Below are 18709 nucleotides of genomic sequence, written 5' to 3'. Positions count from 1 at the left end.
GTTTTCCAAAATCCCATTGGCTGGAGCATTAAGCCCAGAAAACATCCGGCAAGATATTTTCTTAGATGGCTGGTCCCTGCTACCATCTGAGAAGATGCACAGCTCTTCATTCTTCAGTCACTGCTTCTGTCACCGTCTCCACTGGCTCGCTCAGCCTGCTTGGGACCCTGGTGTAAATTATGAGTGCCGGTGTGTCAGATAAATATTCAGCAAGTGCTAACTCTGTGCAGGCAGGGGGCTGGCTGCTGGGGGTTCAGGGTGACTCAAAGGCAAGGCCCCTGGTTCCTGCCCTCGGGAACACTACCAACTACTTGGGGAGACAGTCAGTGACTGATACAGCAAACCTATAAATTAAATAACCGCAAATTGTCCCGAGTCCTATGGGAAAAAACCACAGAGGGATAAAGTAAGAAGGGGGCTCCTGTAGGCAGGAGGATCAGGACAGACGCAGCATCACGCAGCTCTGCTCTCGGCCCAGTCTAGCCTCCCCTGAAGGCTCACAATAAGGAATGAATATCATAAGGCAGCTAAACGTGGCGCCGGACCAGCAGAAGGCCAGGTGCCCAGCATACAAGCAGTCAGCGCAAAAGCTCTGGGTTTTGTTGGGCACACGCAGAAACGGCCAGAAAGGAGAATCTACTGTTTTCTTCTCTCTCTAGTCCCAAGTCTAGCCCAGGAGCCGAGATGAAGTACAGGAATCATGACCCCCGTGGGGGGTTCAGGGCCCACAGGTGACACAGCGTCCAGGGACAGAGTCGCCAGGGAGACAGATTCCTCTGCAGCCCCCGCCCACCCCTCCGGATGACACCAGCGAGAGTCTGAGCCCGGCGCTGCGGGGCCTTTAGCACCTCCGCCTCGCCATTCCCCTGCCTCCCAGCACAGGCCCCTCCCTGGCTCCAGCAATAGTTTTAAGCTAAAAAAAAAGTTTTTATAATGATTTTTCATGTATAGCAAGAGCTTTTTGGGTTTCCATTTATGCTGTTGGTTTAAGCTTCTTTTTATAGTACATTCACTTAAGAAAGAAAGAAAGGAGCCAACAGGAAAATATATATAAAGTAATGACAGCATAGGTGATGCTGGGGGACAGCACAGAAATGGTAAGAAATGACCCAAGTTTGGGATCCTAAAACAGGGACTTCTACCATCAACAGATGGGCAGATAAAGAAGATGCAGTGTGCTCCTATGCGCGCGTGCGCATGCGCACACAAACACACACACACACACACACACACACACACACACACACACACACACACACAAATGGAGTACTACTCAGCCATAAAAAAGAATGAATTCTTGCCATTTGCAGCAACACAGAGGGACTTGGAGGGCATTTTGCTAAGTGAAACAAGTCAGACAGAGAAAGACAAATACTGTTAAAATATCACTTGCATGTGGAATCTAAAAAATACAACAAACTAGTGAATATAACAGAAAAGAAGCAGACTCACAGACATAGAGGACAAACTAGTGGTTACAGGGTGGGGAGCACTGTAGAGGAGGAGGAGTGGGAGGTATGAACTACTGGGTGTAATTTTTTATAGGTTACAAGGATGTATCGTACAATATGGAGAAGACAGCTGATATTTCATAAAAACTATGAGTGAAAAATAACCTTTAGAAATTATATTTTAAAAATTTGGTGGGGGGGAGGTAATTTGTTTTACTTATCTATTTATTTATTTTTAGAGGAAGTGCTGGGGATTGAACCCAGGACTATCGTGCATGCTAAGCACATGCTCTACCACTTGAGCTATACCCTCCCCCTATATAAAAAAATTTTCAAGAGAAAAATAAATACTAAAAAAATAAAAATAAAGATGACTAAGGGGGACTAAAAAATAAAGTAAATAAAAAATAAATACAACAGGGACCTTTAGCTGGAAGATGCTTCCTTCTAGCCAGCTGACCTTCGAGCTAGCTGAAGAATGGAGGGGTAAAGCGGGGTGTCCCAGGTACCCGGTCCCACAGAGACAAGATGGGCTCAGAACCCAGGTCACCGGGGCCCCAGGGCTGCCGGCACTTTGTTGAAAGATTACAGGTGTAGAAAGGTGCCAAGGATAGACCAGCACCTGAGAGAGGCTTTCTCGCTGATGTCATCAGAATTGGAAGGGAACTGAAACGGGGGTGGCTTTCTCACTAAGTGGAATGAAGCCGTGATGCCACCATACGGATCTGCCCTCCCTTTGGGAATTGTGATGGAGGAACAGGGAAACAGGTCAGGGAGACTATAAGTCACAATCCCTGTCCGTGTGGCAAAGGATCACAGGCAAACGGGAGGCAAATGTCCTCCACGCCACCTCCCAGGACTGGCTATTCCATTAAAAACGAGCGAGACCTGCTCTGTCCAGGACGGCAGCTGCAGGTCCCGTGTGGCTACCGGGCATCTGAAACGTGGCGAGTCCAATCTGAAATGTGCCGTAAGCGTAAAACACACGCCAGACTGCAACAGTTTGGGGTTTTGAGGGGTTTGAGTGTGTGTGTGATGTATTTTTTTAAGAAGAATGTAAAGTACCTTGTGAATAATGTTTTATATTGATTAATGTTGAAATGATAATGTTTCGTAGATAATGGGTTGATTGAAATATACTCTCACCATGCATTCCACCTGTTTTCTTTTCCTTTTCCAATGCAGCCGCTAGAAATGTTTAAACTACATAGATGGGTTGCATATTTCTGCTGGATGGCGCAGATCTAGACCCCTTGCTGTTTTTGTTTTGTTTTTTTAACCTTCAAATAAAGCAACTGCAAATGCCGCTTTACACCTGGCAGGTTTTTTTGTTTTTTTTTAAATAGAAGAACCCTTGTGGCTGGTAATTTTATGGAAACTTTACATAGAAGCGATATTATAGAAACGTTCCCTGCATATTCCCAGCCCTGTATTGCTACTGAAACCTTTCATTGCATCGTCAGAGCTAAGCAAAGATGCATATGAAAGCGCCTCCCACAGACCTGTCTCTCAGAGCCTCGTGCTTCAGGTCAAGAAGTAAAGGAATCGAGTCTTTGAAGGCCTTCATTTTGGCTTCCAAATGGTAGGCCACTGATAAGTTTCGGACCTGCCGGGGCAGCTTTCTGAGCGCCTTGAGAAAACCTTCAATTCCTTCCTGGAGAAACTGAACATTCAGGTTGATCCAGAGAGTCTGAGACCACTCCTCCTTTGCAACCTGGAAATGGGTGAGAAAGAACCCTTTCAGCAAGGTGCCCGTGGGAACTTGGAGGTGGCTTGACCAGGAGAGCAAGTCCTTAACCCCTGGTCACGCTCACTTCTTTCCAAACACCATCACCCATCTCCTCACAACCACCTCTGATTCACAAAGGATCGATTCCAAGGCTCTGAAACACAAGCAAAAGCATTCCAACTTTTTTAAGCCCTCGCAAAAACAGTGCTGTCTCCGAGGATGTGTGGGATCCAAAAACATGTCTTCCTTTCCTTCAGGGAAAAGGGAGACGTAAGAAACCAGAAACAGAAGTTTTCATTTATTTTTTATACATTTTCTAATTTCTTATACAATTTCTAAAGGTTACGTTCCATTCACAGTTATCACAAAATATTGGCTATGTTCCCCATGCTGTACAACACATCCCTGAGTTTACCTGATAGCCAGTAATACCCAGCAGTCTGGACCCCTCCCCCACCTCTGTGCCCCTCCCCCCTGCCCTCTCCCCACTGGTCACCACTAGTTCATTCTCTGTACCTGCGAGTCTGCTTCTTTTGTTATATTCACTAGTTTGTTGAATTTTCTGAGATTCCATATATAAATTTTGATAGCATATGATATTTGTCTTTCTCTGTCTGAATTACTTCACTTAATATGATAATTTCTAGGTCCATCCATGTTACTGCAAATGTCATTATTTCATTCTTTTTTATGGCTGAGTAGTATTCCACTGTGTGTGTGTGTGTGTGTGTGTGTGTGTGTGTATACACACACCACAACTTGTGATCCCAGCCTTTCCCACCTTCTCAAGCTCAGACATCACTCAAGCAAGTCTCCCCTCTCTCTCCTACCACCAGCGTCTCCTCCTTACTGGGCCATTCCTATCAGTATCCAAACCCATGTTGTAATTTCTCCCATTTTAAAAAAAGAATCATCCTGACCCTGTGTCCCCTGCACCTACGACTCCCCATTTCTCTGCTTCCCTTTATAACATCAGAAAAGTCGTCTATACTTGGTGTCTCTAATTTCTCTCTCCCCATTCTGTTTTCCTGGAACTTTACGGAGGATTAACTGGTATACAACAAACCGTTCACAGTTCAAGTGCGCAGTTTGGTTAAGTTTTGGCATATGTGCACGCCTGTGAAACCACACCGCAATCGATGTGTCGCCGTCACCCTCGATGGTCTCCTCCTCCTCTCTTGTCATCACCCTCTCCCATCCCTCTCCTTCCATCAGCTGACCACTATAAATTCGTCTGCGTGTTCTGGAATTTTATGTAAGTGGAATAATACAGCAAGCACAATTTTGTATCTCAGCACAACAAGTTGTTTTTCTCTGGTTGCTGGGTGGGTGGACCAAGAGTTGATCCTTTTCATTGCCGAGTCCACAGTGTCATTTACCTACCCACTCACTTGCTGACGGACATCTGGGTTGTTTGCAGTCTTGGGTGATCACAAATAAAGTTGCTATGAATATTCAGGTGGAAGTCTTTGCAGGGAGCTACGCTTTCTTTTCTCTTGGGTAATGCCTAGAACCCACTCCAATCAGGCGTCCACGGCCATCAGAACGCTCTTTCCAAGGTGGTGGATGGCCTCTGTGATGTGAAATCTCCGGTCCCTCCTCACTCCTCTGCTTACTCCATCTCTCAGCAGCATTTGATGCACCTGACAGTCCCAACCCCTCAAAATGCCTTCCTTACTTGGCGTCCGAGACATCGTCCCTTTGTCCTCCTGCTGCCTGGGCCGCTGCTCATTCTCCCTTCCTTTTGGGGTCTTTCTCTCACGGTATTTGATGTTGGAGCACCCCAGGCTCCGTCCTCATTCTCCTGCTCTGTGCTCCCCAGTCCCGGGCCCAGTTGTGTCCCCCGTAATTCACGTCCACCCAGAACCTCAGGATGTGACCACATTTGGAGATAAGGTCTTTGCAGGTGGAATTAGTTAAGATGAGATCAGGCTCATGAGCTGGGTGGGTCCTAAACCCCATGACTGCACCAGGGAAAAAAAACCTGCTCCTGATTCAGAGCCTTGCTCAAACGCCACCTCCCTGGGCCACCTCCTGCCTGCTCTGGGCTCTGTCCACCTTATTTCTATCACATATCAGAGCAGTATGGTGATTTGCCCGTGTGCCAGCGTGATGGTTAGATTTATGCGTCGACTGGGCAACGGGCTGCCCAGCTGCCTGGTTCAGCGTTACCCTGGGTGTGTCTGCGAGGACGTTCGGGATGAGATTTCCGCTTGCATCCATAGCCTGAGTAAAGCAGGGGGCCCTCCCCGCTGTGCAGGGCCCCGCCCAACCCGCTGAAGGCCTGGAGAGAACAAAGCTGAGTAAGAGAGGATTCACTCTCTCTGCCAGACCGCCGCGGGGCTGGGACGGGGCTTCGCCTGCCTCCTAGCTCAGACTTGGACTGGAACAGCCCCATCCCTTCTCCCGGGTCTCCAGCTTGCCTGCTGCCCTGCTTGGGACTTCTCAGCCTCCCAGACTGCACGAGCCGGTTCCTTCTCGTAAATCTGCCCGGTTCCTATTGGTTCCGTTGCTCTGGAGAAAACACACTAACACAGTCCATCTCTCCTGAGGGTTCCAGGGACCGAACGGGAGATGCGTGTCCTCTCTGGACCTTGCTTTCCAACCAGCACAGCGCTGGGCTTGAAAGAACTAACTGAACAGGTGGAGGAATGAATGAATGAGTGAGTGAGTGAATGAATGAATTTGCACGGGGCACCCAAGTGACATAATATTTGCCACTTTTCATTGCAACTTCCAACTAAACTGTTCCCCTCACACCTTAACCAAGCCCGGACCTCCAAAGGGAGAGTCTTCTTTCTCGCTATTGTGGTAAAATACACAAAACATAGCATTTATCACTTTCACCATTTAAAAATGTACAATTTAGTGGCGTCCAGTACATTCACAACGAACATTAGGCAACCGTCATCCCTGTCGAGTTCCCGAACTTTCTCAACACCCCAAAGGAAACCCCGGACCCATTAACGAGCACTCACGCCCCATTACCTCGTCCCAAGAGCCAGACTTTCCAGGAACTCCGCCCCCAGGCTCTCTGCCATTGTGGCCCCAAAGGCCGCGGGCTTAAGCGGCTCTTGCCCGCCCTTCAGTGAGACCCAGCCTGCGGGGGGACACTGACCTTGAGTCCTGCATACAGCTCGTAAATCGTCTTCAGGCCGCTCATTTCCTTCTGCACTTTAAGCAGCTCTGGGTACATTGTAATTGGAAGGTCGAAGAGCTTCTCCGCGTTAGCCAGCTCCTGACGGTTCTTCTCGTGTTTCATCATCTCTTTTTCGAATGTGGCTAAGAGTTCCACACCTGGGAAGCACGTAAACGCGTAGACAAATGAATGCGTGCCATTTTAAGGGATACGAAACTGAATACGAAATCCTGAACGATGTGCAAAACCTATCATTTCATCCACAGAAGCCAAGCCAGCTGGGAAGACAAGAGCAGAATTAACAGACTCGTGTCTCGCTGTCATTCTAACTACAACCAGTTCCACCTGTGAGCTCCTCCCACTAGAAAATTCTGTCTCTTGCGTGTTCTTCCTCTAAGTGGTCTCAACCTGGGCTGCGTGTTAGAATCCCCACGGGGGCTTTTTAAAACTCTTCATGTGCAGGCCGGTGGAGTCAGAGCATTTGGATCTGGCCCCCAGGTAGCCGTGGTTTCTGGAGATCCCCACGGTGAACACAGGGTACAGGCAAGGTTAAGGACCACAGCTCCGCTCTTTCTTCCCATAAAATTCTTAAGCAGAACATATTCAGATACCTCAGTAAGACCCACAGGTATCGTCTTACCTGTATCAAGGTCTTCACCAACCGAACCAGGGCCTTGACGATAAAAACGTTTTGCGAAATCCTCTATCTGTTGCCTGTAGTTTAATATTTCGCCTCGAGTGATCTGAGAAAAGCAGAGTTGCGTTCATTTAGCCCAGTGAAACCGACACATTGTAACTGACTGAACTTTAATTAAAAAAAAAAAATTTTAGCCCAGTGGATGTCTTTCAATACCCTTACTCAGAAAGTGAGACATTTAAAGGTACCTCCGTGAAAGTTCTCTTTATGCCCCCCAGAGCATGCTCCACATTCACCGAATCATTAAACAGATTCAACCATATGCTCTCAATCTTGTCAACCAGTTCTTTCTCGGCATCGGGAGGCTAATAAAAGAAAAAAAAAACAGAACAAATAATAAAGGATCAACAATTTGGAACTGAAATTTCTGGTCAAAGATACTGCCCCGGGGACTTCTTGCTTCTGTTAACCAAATGCTAGGCCATTTGAACCCACAGAGGGAAATACAAAAAAAAAAAGCTGGTTGAATTATACAAATTGGATTTTCATAATTAAAATAAAATCAGGAGAAAATAAGTTTTAAAAATAGGTAACATAGAGAAAGAAATGACCTAGAGAGACAAGCCGTTCATAAAGTAGAGCCCAGCTTCAAATCAACTTAACCTCTGATGAAAATAAAGTTATCTTGACTTGCTAACACACCCAGTTGTGCTGTCAGAAGCAAAAGTAAATTTCCTCTGATGAAATGTAACATCATCTGAAGCCTCCGATTCTCTCTACAATTTGTCCTACACGATGTCCAGAACTCAATCAGAAATAACAGGAAGATAAGGATACAAATTACTTGAAGGAAACCAAGAGATACAGACAAGATAAGCAGACAGCAATGGAGTTCTAAGACACAGAAGTTTAAGTAATTTTACTGAACAGAATAAAGAAAACCAAAGACGAAACTGAAATTTTTGACTTTAATTATAAAAATATAAATTTTGCATACTGTGCATTTTTCTCTTTCTTTTCTTTTTTTTTTTTCCACCTTTGGAGGATGCTAGGAAACCAGTTTATTATTCTGAAAACATGTAAATACAAGCAAGAATCCAAGATTGAACCTGCCCTTGTTCTATAAACTGTATCACAGGGTAAACACATAGTTTTTAAGGAAAGGAACAGTTTCTCTTCTTTTTTGTTTTTTCCTTGCTGTAAGTATGACTGACCTACGATACTATATTAGTTCCAAGTGCACAACCTCGTGACTTGCTATTTCTATACATTACAAAATGATCGCCATGGCTGTGCCCTTCTCTGAAGAGACGATCTCTAGCGTTCAGCCAAGGCTCCTGCTCAGTGAAGGTGTGGGAGCCCTCAAGCAATGTAAGTGCTGAAATGCACATTTTATGCAATACACATTTATGGCTTGTAACAGCTGCGTGTTTCTCCCTTCTAGCTTGTTTCTCCGGTTGATTCTTTTTGTGAGTTATGTGATGCACAGCACACAAAATTTTGCATACACTTTCAGGGAGATCCCAGATGCCCTCAAACTCACCCCCGGACTTCTAGAGGTCCTTAAAACCCACATTTAACTGCCCTAAATAAAGGTAATTGATGTATTATCTGCTACCAGTTTCTTTTATGTCTTATTCCTCTCCCCGACCCATCTCTCCCTTTATCATTTTGCAATAGCCTTCTATTTATTAAAGAAAACTAGCATCAAAAAAAGAAAGGAAGAAAGAAAAGAGGCAAAATCAAACCAAAATGAGGTGCAGATACAGACCAGTCTACAAAAAAAAAAAATTTAAAAAAATACTATTTGAGCCGTGCAAGATCAAGCAATAATCCCTAAGTTTTTAGGATTTTAAATAACCGTAGGGTTGCTTTACTTCCACATTTTTTTACTCAAAATCATAAACAAATCCATGGCAGTCCACTTCAGAAGGATTTCTGAAAAGGGTCTTAGAATTCAACCCAACCGTAAAATGCTCAAGAAAAAGGGCTGGCTTACAAAGCAGTTGTACATCATCATGGTGCGGTACCGCTCCTGCACATCCCGATACCTTAGCTCCATGACTAAGGATTTACTTCTAATTTCTGCGATGGTTGCAAGGACAGACTTGAGATCTTCAAGGGTACTGGGGCTCTTCTTCAGGTTTTTGGCCAAGAACTGTAAAAAGAAAAGTTCTGCTAAATAAACCCAGGGGGGAACAAAACCCAGCACCAAATGAAGCCCCTGACAATCATGGAAAGGGGTTTTAACGAAGCCCAGCGGCCCACTACCTCCATCTCTTCATGCAGGTTATGCAGCTCCTCTTTGGCCGACTCGTTGAGGAGTCTCCCCAGGGAAAACACCCAGGACCTGGCGCTTTCCTGGACTGTGTGCGCCAGGGGGCCCAGCTGCAGCCGGACGCAGTGCTCATCCTTGATCAGAGGGTGGCGCAGCACTTCGGAGGCGATCCTGGTATAGAACTGCAGCTTCTCATCATAAGCCACGCAGGGAGGTTTCTTGGCGGCAAATCTCTCCATCACGATGGCTTTGTCCAATTTCCAGAGCGGTCGATACCGCTTCCATTTTTGCAGGTACTTCATAAGGTTGACCAGAATCCTGTGGACATTTTGGGGGATCATAACGGCTTGCTCAATTATCTGAGGGTCCTGCGAAATGTCACTGTAAAAGCTGATGATGACAAGTTCTTCTTCCTCGCCCTTCTGAGGGGGGCATTCTATGCAGCTGCCGTTCATCCAGCGCACAAAATTCTGGCAAAATAAGAATCGGGGGAAAGACAGTCCTTTGTTACTGATTTTTGCTTCCTATGTTTATATCATATTCAGTAATAAGTCTTGCTAGTAAAGGATATCACTTAATTATTAATAAATGGTGCTACATGGCAAAAAATTACCACTGTCCTTTGTTCCTCCCATTAAGAGACTTTTGCCCACTGATAAACTTGTCTATTGTGGGGACCTATTTCCCTGCCCTGGGCTAGCTGGGACTTAACGAACAGATGGGTGAAGTGGCATTGTGAAGGTCCAAGCCCAGGGCTCAAGCAGCCCAGTAGCTTCCACTCTCATGTTCTTGAAACCTTGCAACCACCAGATGAACGAGCCCGAGCCAGCCAACCAGATGAGGAAAAGCCGTGCCCAGGAGAGCCAAGGCGCCCAGCCAACAGCCAGCCAATCGTCTGACATGGGATTGAGCACAGCTAAGTCTGGATGCATAAAACAACATTAGTTTCCGTATTTGCAGATGAAAAAACATACAGTCAAGCAAAGTGACTCCCCAGGGTCCCAGAGCAAATCTGTTCATTGGACACCTCCCTGCCGCATGGTCAAGAGCCTCTGATCTTTTAAGTGTGCTTCATAAGCAATCGATGGGTGGTTACACGTAATATCTCCGGGTGGTTACACGTAACATCCCTGAACTGCAATGTGGCCATCTGAAGAGTGGGAATAACACCAGCTACTAATCCTATACTCACTGTAGTACTAACACCAATGTCAATAACATTTATTTAGAGCTACTGAGTGCCAAGCACTGTGTGATGCTCTCTACACGTTACCTCATTTAATCCTCCCAACAGCTCTAGAACACAGATTGTATTACCATGTCCACCTAATGATGAGATCATTAGATCCTGGTTAAAAACATGTTCTTTGTTTCCAGTCATGAAAGATGGACCCTGAAGCTCAAATAGTGTCATTAAGCATCTTAAGTCACTGAGACATAATTTTTTTCTTGCAGAAAGTTTGGTTAATGAGCTACATTTCCAACATCTTCTAAGAAGATAGGTGAGTATTTTTTTCGCTTCAAAGAAAGCATTTATGAAGATAAAATAACAGTCTTCACCAAAAAGCCTCAAACCCACCTACGAAGGGGTGGGGGGGGGCAATGACTCGGCATGAAATATTACGGTTAACATCCATAATGCTTCACAGAGAATCTTTCCTATATATTTACCCCTTGGAAATTATTTTGTTGTCCAGTTACAAGGCTCGGTAATGTAACACCTACAAGTGAAGAGAATTTATATGACAGACGCTTACTACATAACTTATTTGCACAAATTACTAAATACGAGCAAACTATTGATTAATTTCCAAGTACAGTGAAATGAAATTCCCTACTTGTAACATATACACTTAGTTTTATGCTAAAAAAAAATGCCTGAAACATATTTGACTTCCTGAACCAAGTAAAGAGAAAGACATTAGTGTCCTGAGGGGTTGTGACATCTCTTATCCACAATGATGGCCCTGCTTTCCCAGTGTTGGTCAGACATAAACTTTGGGTTATTTGCCAACAGACATTCACTCGACAAGCATTGGCTGAGAGACAAATACGGGCTAAATGCTGCTCGAGGTGCTGGGGATTCAAAAGTGAGCAGACGCTCCAAGTCTGCAGCCTGCATTCTAGTGGCATGAGATGGTCAAAAGATAAATGAGCCAGTATACATATAAGAAAAGGTCAGGTAGTGCAACGGACCAGGAGCAAGAGGGAGCAGGGTTAGATGGTAGAGAAGGACCAGAAGGAGCCAGCACGTAAAGGTCTGGAGGCGGAAGGTTCCAGGCAGGGGGAAGAGTTGGCGTCACCACTCCGGGGAGGAGCTGCTGTTCCCTGCTGGAGGGGCGTTCGGCTGGAGCACAGCAGGGCGGGTAGAGGCCGGAACCGATCAGAAAGGGAGGCAGGTGCCAGATTATGGTGGGGGCCTCCCAGCCCAGAGGAGGAGTTTGGCTTGTGTTCTAAGTGCCATGTGAGGTCCCCAGGGGCTTTTACACAAGGGATGAGACGAAATGATTCAAATTTTTCACGGATAATCCTGAACACCTGTGGCGGGGAATGGCTTGGAGAAACATCACTGCAACGTCCAGGTGAGGGATGAGGACCTCGGGATGGTCTGGTACCGTGGAAAAGGAGAGAAGAGCACTGACCGGAGGCATGGTTGGGAAGCGAGTCAACCAGACTTACCGATGGGCTGGATGCGGGTGGACGGGAGGAAAGCGGAATCGGGGATGGCTCCCAGGTTTTAGGCGCAAGCACCTCGGTTGAAGCTGGTGCCGTTGCCTGAAGCAGGGAAACCGGAGCAGGACCAGGTTGCAAGGCAGGAAACCAAGAAATCCCATCTTGGGCACGCCAAGTCTAAGGTCCAAGGGAAGACAGCCAGAAGGCAACTGACTAGAAAAGCGTGCTGTGTAGGAGAGGGGTCTGCGCTGGAGACGGAAATGGGGCGATCGTCTCCAGAGGGGTGCTATTAACAGCCCTGGGACTGGCCACGAGTATGCAGGAAGCAGAAGAGAGGAGAAAGGGGAGCCAGCATCAAGCCTTGGGGCCCTCCAAATTTTCGAGATTCACAGAAGAGGAGCCAGGAAGAGACTAAGACCATCCGGACGAAGGACAGAGTGGGTCCCGTGCTCTTGACCTCCTGGGTGGCTCGCCGTCCACGGCCAGCGGGCCCAGCCCTCCGGGACGCGAGCACACACATCTCAGCCCTTACCTTGGTGATCTCCACACAGTTTCGGACGCAGTGGACGCACATTTTGTCGATCTCATTTGCGTTGGGATGCAGAATGATCTCGGGCGCCGTCAAAATGGTTTCCGTTTGGAACAAAGGGACGTTTCCAAGGATTAAAGAATTAAAAGACTGAAGGTTCCTAGGAGGGGTTAATAAAACCAGACTCAGTCCTCACCAGAGTGAAATATACCAGACAATGGATGAAAATGGCTAGAATCGCGGATGTTATGTGTAAAAAGCCTACGACGTGGACTACACATCCTAGGGTTGTGATGGACAGTCTGGGGTGAGTTTCACCACAGATCCTTTTGTTTTGGCCAACATTTTACAAAGAGTTCACTTCTACTTTGGGGAAGTGAATACACATTAGTTGGAAGATACCAAAGCTGCTGGACTCTGGTGCAGGAAAAATGAACACGCACATCCCCGCTCTGTCCTTTCCAACATCAAGTCAGGGGTGACGCTCTGGGATGGAACACTTCGTTAGCCCGCAAGCCGGCCTCCCTGATCCCCCATCCCCACCCCGATTCAGTACTCCCTGCACAAGAGAGAGTGTTTACAACATGTAACTCCTCTCTGTCTCTCCCTCTCCCTCCCTCTCTCTCTCTCTCTCCCTCTCTCAATGCCTCCCATGGCTCTCAGAATAAAGTGCAAGCTCCTTCCAGGCTCCTTGTCTGGCCCCGTCTGCTTCCTCAGCTTCCTCTCCTGCCCTCTCCCTCCACCCTCCTTGCTCCCTTCTTCTGTTCCTCCCACGGGGCCTCTGAGGCTTCACACCGGCCTTTGTCTGCCCCAGAAAGCGCCTCCCCTTCTAGCCTGCGCCTTATCTCCAGAGCTCAGTTAAAACGTGGCCTCTCTGGGGCCTTTCTTGACCCCTCCAGTTACAACAGCCCCGCCATTCTCTCCCCGGAACATTATTCTGCTTTATTTCTGTAAGACAGAAAACATCTTGGTTATGTGTGTTTCCTTGAGTCTTGCCACTCTCTCTCCCCTACGAGGATGGAGAAACTCCAGAAAAACAGGCGTTTTGTCTGGTCCAGTGCCTGGCACGTGGCAGGCTCTAACGAACCTCTGAATGAATGAACAAGTGGATGGATGAATGGATAAATGGATGGATGGATGGATGGATGGATGGATAGATAATGGATGGAGGGATAAATGGATGGATGGATGGATCCAGGGCAAACATAGCATATTAGAAAGGGAAACACTTGGGAGGAGCTGCTTTAAGAGTCTAAGTTATAGGAAACATTAAAAAAAATTAATGAAATACGTAGAGAACAGATTTGTTTAAAGGATCAACTCAGCGAAGTTTGTAAAACTGCATCTGGGGAACAAGAAGACCAAGGATTTTATTTTTAGGTATTATTTATTTATTAATGCATTATTACAAAGTGGATTCTAGCAGGTCACAAGGACACTCTAACTGCAGTAAGAAACCCTAAAATCACTGTGGGATAAAATAAGAAAAGAAGAAAACACTAATCAGAAGCAGTTTGGCAGTGATACTGGCCCACGTTCACATCTTCTTCTTCCTACTAGATGTGTGGCCTTAGTAGGCAAGTTACTTAACCTCCCGATAGTCTGTGTCTTCATCTATAAAACGAGGATGAGAACTATTAAAGAGCGTAATATGAGCCTGGTGCAGGGTAAGCTTTCATACGAGTAAACTTTAAAAATAGAGAATCAAGAATGAGACTGAAAATATAAATCATAAATGCCTATGTACTTGCTGCTTTAGGCTACAAACTTGGTTCTAAGCTTCCTAGTGGCCACAGAGAAAAGGGAAAGTGATGGAGTCAATAATTCATAGCGTCCGTACCATTTCGAAGCAAAACAACAAAAAAAATGAAAGAGAAAAAAGAAAAAGAAAAATATTTCCTCAGGAGGCTAAGATCAGGAGAGAAATCAGAGAAATTTCCTCCAGAATTCTTCAGAAAGATGTGTGATGAAATGAACACCGCCCTCAACAATGGCAACAGTGATGGATTTCAAAGGCTGGTTTCTTAGGATGACCCTAAGCATATGTGATGTGGCACCCTTTGGCCAGAAAGCAGACCTACTGTCTAGCTGACTTTTTATTCTGTACCTCGTGGCCCCTCTTTAACTATTCATGTGTGTAAAATATTTTAATCTACGCATGCTGTCTTTAAAACATACCACATGAAGATGAACTTACTTCAGGATGAGCTTTGTCAAGACCTCATAAATTCTGTTTTCCCAGTACTCGTAGTAGGAGGCCAGCTTGCGGGCCTTGCCCGTGTTGGTGTGGACGATCAGCCCCTCGACTCTGGTCAGTAGAGGCCCGACGGCAAGATACCATCTGACCATGTGGTCCACATCTTTGGCCCTTTCTCGTTCAATGTACTCAAAGAATTCCTTCACACCTGTAGTGAGAGACATGTGTCACAGTCCTTCATAGGAAAAGACATTACTCAAAAAGCAACCCAAACAGTAGCTGTATATTTTGGAAATACAAAAGCAGCCTCTAACCTTGACCGAAAGCAGAAAACAAGTCAACATCACCCATAGCAAGACGCATCCTAAAGCAAACACTACGTGACAACATGGAAACTAATGTCAAGTGGGCACGTTATGTCTTTGGGCAATCTGGCTGGTCTTGTGTTGCTTGCTGCCAAGTCCCGAATTCCTCGCTGACTAGTCAAAGACCGCTGAAAACATCCTGCTTGAACAAGTAAATGTGAGCCCACAGAAGCACAGCTCACCTGACTGTTACAAAGCTATGGACAAAAATCCTACTGACTTTTGCAGACTCAGGAATCTGTAAATCCAAGCAACACATAAAACACGACAAAAAATACAAATCACCCATGATCTCTTCAAATAAAGGCCTGAGATTGTTAGGCATGGTTTTGCTCCATTCCAGGAATGTGTGAGTGTGTGTGTGTGTGTGTATACACAATCATGACCAAAAGGCTTTTTTCACTCCTTCCATAAGCAAAGATACAAGAAGTGAGATCTACCTGGGAGTTCCTCCTCACTTTTAGGTGCTGGGTATTTAAAGAGATTTATGGACTCTATTAAGGTAAGTCTGGAAGAAATGTCATCTGCGTTCTTATGAATCTGGTGGACAAGAGACTCGAATTTCCCAATGGCCCGTTTGCACCGAGTGATGTAGTCAGCAATACCTTCAGAAAAAAAAAAAAAGAAAGATACTTAGCTTTCAACTCTTCCTTTCCATTCCCCTCCCACCAACATCTGCAATGCTAGTGCTGGCTTCCTTCCACAGCAAGGACCTGCTCATTGCATCCCCTTGGGTCTTTGAGGTGACAAAGATACACCTGGTCCCCAAGGACTGGAACAAGCAGCCCTGTGCTCAGAACCAACCAGGCGATATATTTCTTCTGTCAGATTCCAGCATAATCACATCTGAAGCACCATGGGGCGAAAAAGGAGGTCCCACTCTCTTGTCTTCTCATTGCCATGGCAACCTGAACCCTCCACTCTATGCCACCCTGTCTACCGTCTCCTTTGTCCTGCTGCTGAGAAAAGTAAACTGGAGCCTTGAGATGAATTCCAAGTTCCCACACAGCGTACTTGACTGATGACCAAAGTGTATTTGCTAACCATGGCTATGTACATACAAAAAATGATAATTCAATGAAAACAATTCAAAAGAATGATTTTTGCATCCTGAAGTCTAAAACGTAACAGATAGATGAATTATATTACCTAGCGAGTTCCAGTTTAACCTCTTATATCCAGACCTAAACACTCTCACTAATTCCTGGGAGTGGTCGTCAAGGAGAAGAGACTCTGCCTCATTTAACGTTCCCATGAGCCTGTGATAATGGTCCAACATACGCTGTATCCCATCCGTGTACCTGCACGTGATGGGAAAGCAATCGACGTGAGAGAAGTACCATAGAGCTCATAAAAAGCTTGACGATCTTATGTAAAGTTTACAAAAGACCATGACCCAGCCTGAAAATGTAAAACAATGCCACTCTTCCTACTAACTTCCTTTTTTCTTTGGAAAATATTGGTTACTTTTTACTTTAAAAAATGTTATGTAGGCTACCATGTAATACATTTGGCATTGCTATTTTTAGATGAATGAATAAGTACATATTTTAAACATTTCTTAGTTTTCGTTTCTAATGTGGCAAATATGAGGAGTTATAAAATCCCCCAAAATGAAAGCTTCGGCGTGCGTAGGGGGGCGGTGGGGGGAGGGTCTCCATAATTTGAAAGTGTGTAAATAGACCCCAAGACCAAAAAGGTTACCACTGATTTCAGAGAAAAATCTTTTTACCTAAGAAATTTGTCCTCCTGGAGGGCGACGTTCCTTGCTAATTCGGGGACAGGGAATCCCAGCTGTTCCAAGTACTTTGCTTCGTTGATAATCTCCCTGAGAACCGGTGAAAAGTTGATTACAAAAACAGCCCCCTTGTCAGAGTTCAGGGCATCCTCGGCACCGGAAGAAGTCTGGGGAAGAAACGGTATTTCATAAGCATGGGAGGGGCGTCCGAGAAGCAATCAGATCAACACAACTCAAGTTAAATGTGTATTTGAAAAAGACCAGCGGGGTGGGGGGTTGGGTTACAGCTCAGTGGTGGAACCCATGCCTAGCATGCACAAGGTCCTGGGTTCAATCCCCAGCACCTCCATCAGAAAGTAAACAAACCAACCTAATTACCTACCCCCCCAAAAAAACAAACAAAAAAAATTAGTTTAAAAAATAACAACTTTAAAAATTTCTTTGAAAAAGGAAAAAAAAGACCATCGGAGGGTCCCTGATGCCCTGACAGACTGGGGAGCTGGCCAGAACTAGCTAGCATCCGCATTTTGTCTGGTGAGCAGAATTTTTAAAGAATTTGATTTAGTCACCCAAGTTTTTGAAAACGGGGCGAACTGCACATAAAAATCCAGAATTCTGGTTTCCCTCGAAAAGTTGGCAAAGCTGACAATAAATGGCAAGACAAGACTGGAGCTGGGGAGCGGCTTTCCCTCTCCACAGGGCTGAGCCGTCCGGTTCCCCGTGGGCCCCACTGGGCCACTTCACTCACTTTGGTACCTACTTTGCCACTTCAGAGACGGAAGACCCAGAACCACAAGGCCCGGGTCCTGCCTCCCCCACAGCTGGTATGTATTTACTGAGCACTTGCTCTGTACCAGGAAGAAGCACGTGAAATGGCATTTCTCTGTAGGTTAAAAACGGTCCACGGTCAGCTGTTTCACATGTGCTTCACCTAATATTTTGCCTGTTTATGTCAACTGATCTCACTCAATTTACAAACACGGTCACTGAGGCTGAGAGTTAAGCCACTCGCCCGAGGAGTCAGAAGGACGGCCTGATGCCAGTCTGTTTCTGGATCATGACACCCTCCATCTCTTCCCTCTCTGCCTCTCTCCTCTCCCTGGTCAACCTCTGCCCTTCTTGGTCTTTAATCGTGGAAACCTCTCTCAAGTGCTCAAGTGTCAACGCATCAAACCTCAAGGGAACAGCAGACACCATCGTCTTACGTGGCCGCCGTCGCGTGGGACAAGATCTGGGAGACGCACCTTAGTAAGCAGACTCTTCTTCATCAGAGTCGGCAGGACCTGCTCTGTGGTCTCTCTCCACTGCTCATACTTTTTATTTTCGTAGTCTTTCATCGTCCGACCCACTTCCAAATATTTTTGTTTTACCTATCAAAGAATTCAGGCAACTGTCATTTTGTCCTTGGAAATAACATTTTATCCTCTCTCTTTTAAAAAAAAAAAACTATCTGTTAACACAGTTTGCAAAAGGAAAGAGGCAAACATGCACAAATGTTGGAGGGTTTGTCTGCTGCGGATGCGGCTTGAAATTTAAGCTGATTATCATTTGGTGCCGCCCAGGAGCTGCGAACGAAGGAACTCAGAAAGAAAGATGATGCTTCGTGACATGTGAAAAACACAAGAAATTCCCATTTCAGCTTCCATAAAGAGAGCTTTGTCCTGGAACACAGCCACGCCTGTTCATTTACATGTTACCTGTGGCCACTTTCTTGCTACAATGGCAGAGTTAAGTAGTTGCAGTGGAGATCGTGTGACTCACAAATGCATCAAATATTTACTCTCTGGACCTTTAAAGAAAAGGTTTGCCCTCCCTTGTGATATAACAGCCAGAAATCCATGGGTGGGGAAGGGTCTGCGTTATCAGAAAGCTGGTGGCCACCCTCTGGAGAGGCTGAAGACCAAGGTCAGGGGGAAGATAGCACAGGTATGGAAACGCCAAAGAGAAAGGACACAAAAAGTAGTCTTGAATCA

General features: G+C 45.8%; 1 protein-coding gene across 4 annotated transcripts in view; it reads right to left on the bottom strand.

Annotated features, from left to right (window-relative positions):
* The window catches only part of DNAH10 (dynein axonemal heavy chain 10), a 123929-nt gene that overhangs the window by 78183 nt on the left and 27037 nt on the right, over positions 1-18709 (bottom strand). For all 4 annotated transcript variants that reach the window (XM_072953384.1, XM_072953386.1, XM_072953385.1 and 1 more), the window contains 12 exons: positions 17981-18106; positions 16731-16903; positions 16148-16299; positions 15439-15603; positions 14634-14841; positions 12440-12596; positions 9228-9704; positions 8956-9114; positions 7205-7321; positions 6960-7062; positions 6299-6477; positions 2954-3165 (listed from right to left, as the gene is read on the bottom strand). In XM_072953384.1, coding sequence (XP_072809485.1) covers positions 2954-3165; positions 6299-6477; positions 6960-7062; positions 7205-7321; positions 8956-9114; positions 9228-9704; positions 12440-12596; positions 14634-14841; positions 15439-15603; positions 16148-16299; positions 16731-16903; positions 17981-18106 — 2228 coding nt within the window. The remainder of the gene's footprint in view (positions 1-2953; positions 3166-6298; positions 6478-6959; positions 7063-7204; positions 7322-8955; positions 9115-9227; positions 9705-12439; positions 12597-14633; positions 14842-15438; positions 15604-16147; positions 16300-16730; positions 16904-17980; positions 18107-18709) is intronic.

This window comes from Vicugna pacos, chromosome 32 (assembly GCF_048564905.1).
Source record: "Vicugna pacos chromosome 32, VicPac4, whole genome shotgun sequence".
Taxonomy (NCBI): domain Eukaryota; kingdom Metazoa; phylum Chordata; class Mammalia; order Artiodactyla; family Camelidae; genus Vicugna; species Vicugna pacos.
Note: the sequence above shows the minus strand (reverse complement) of the source record. Positions and strands in the feature narration are given on the sequence as shown.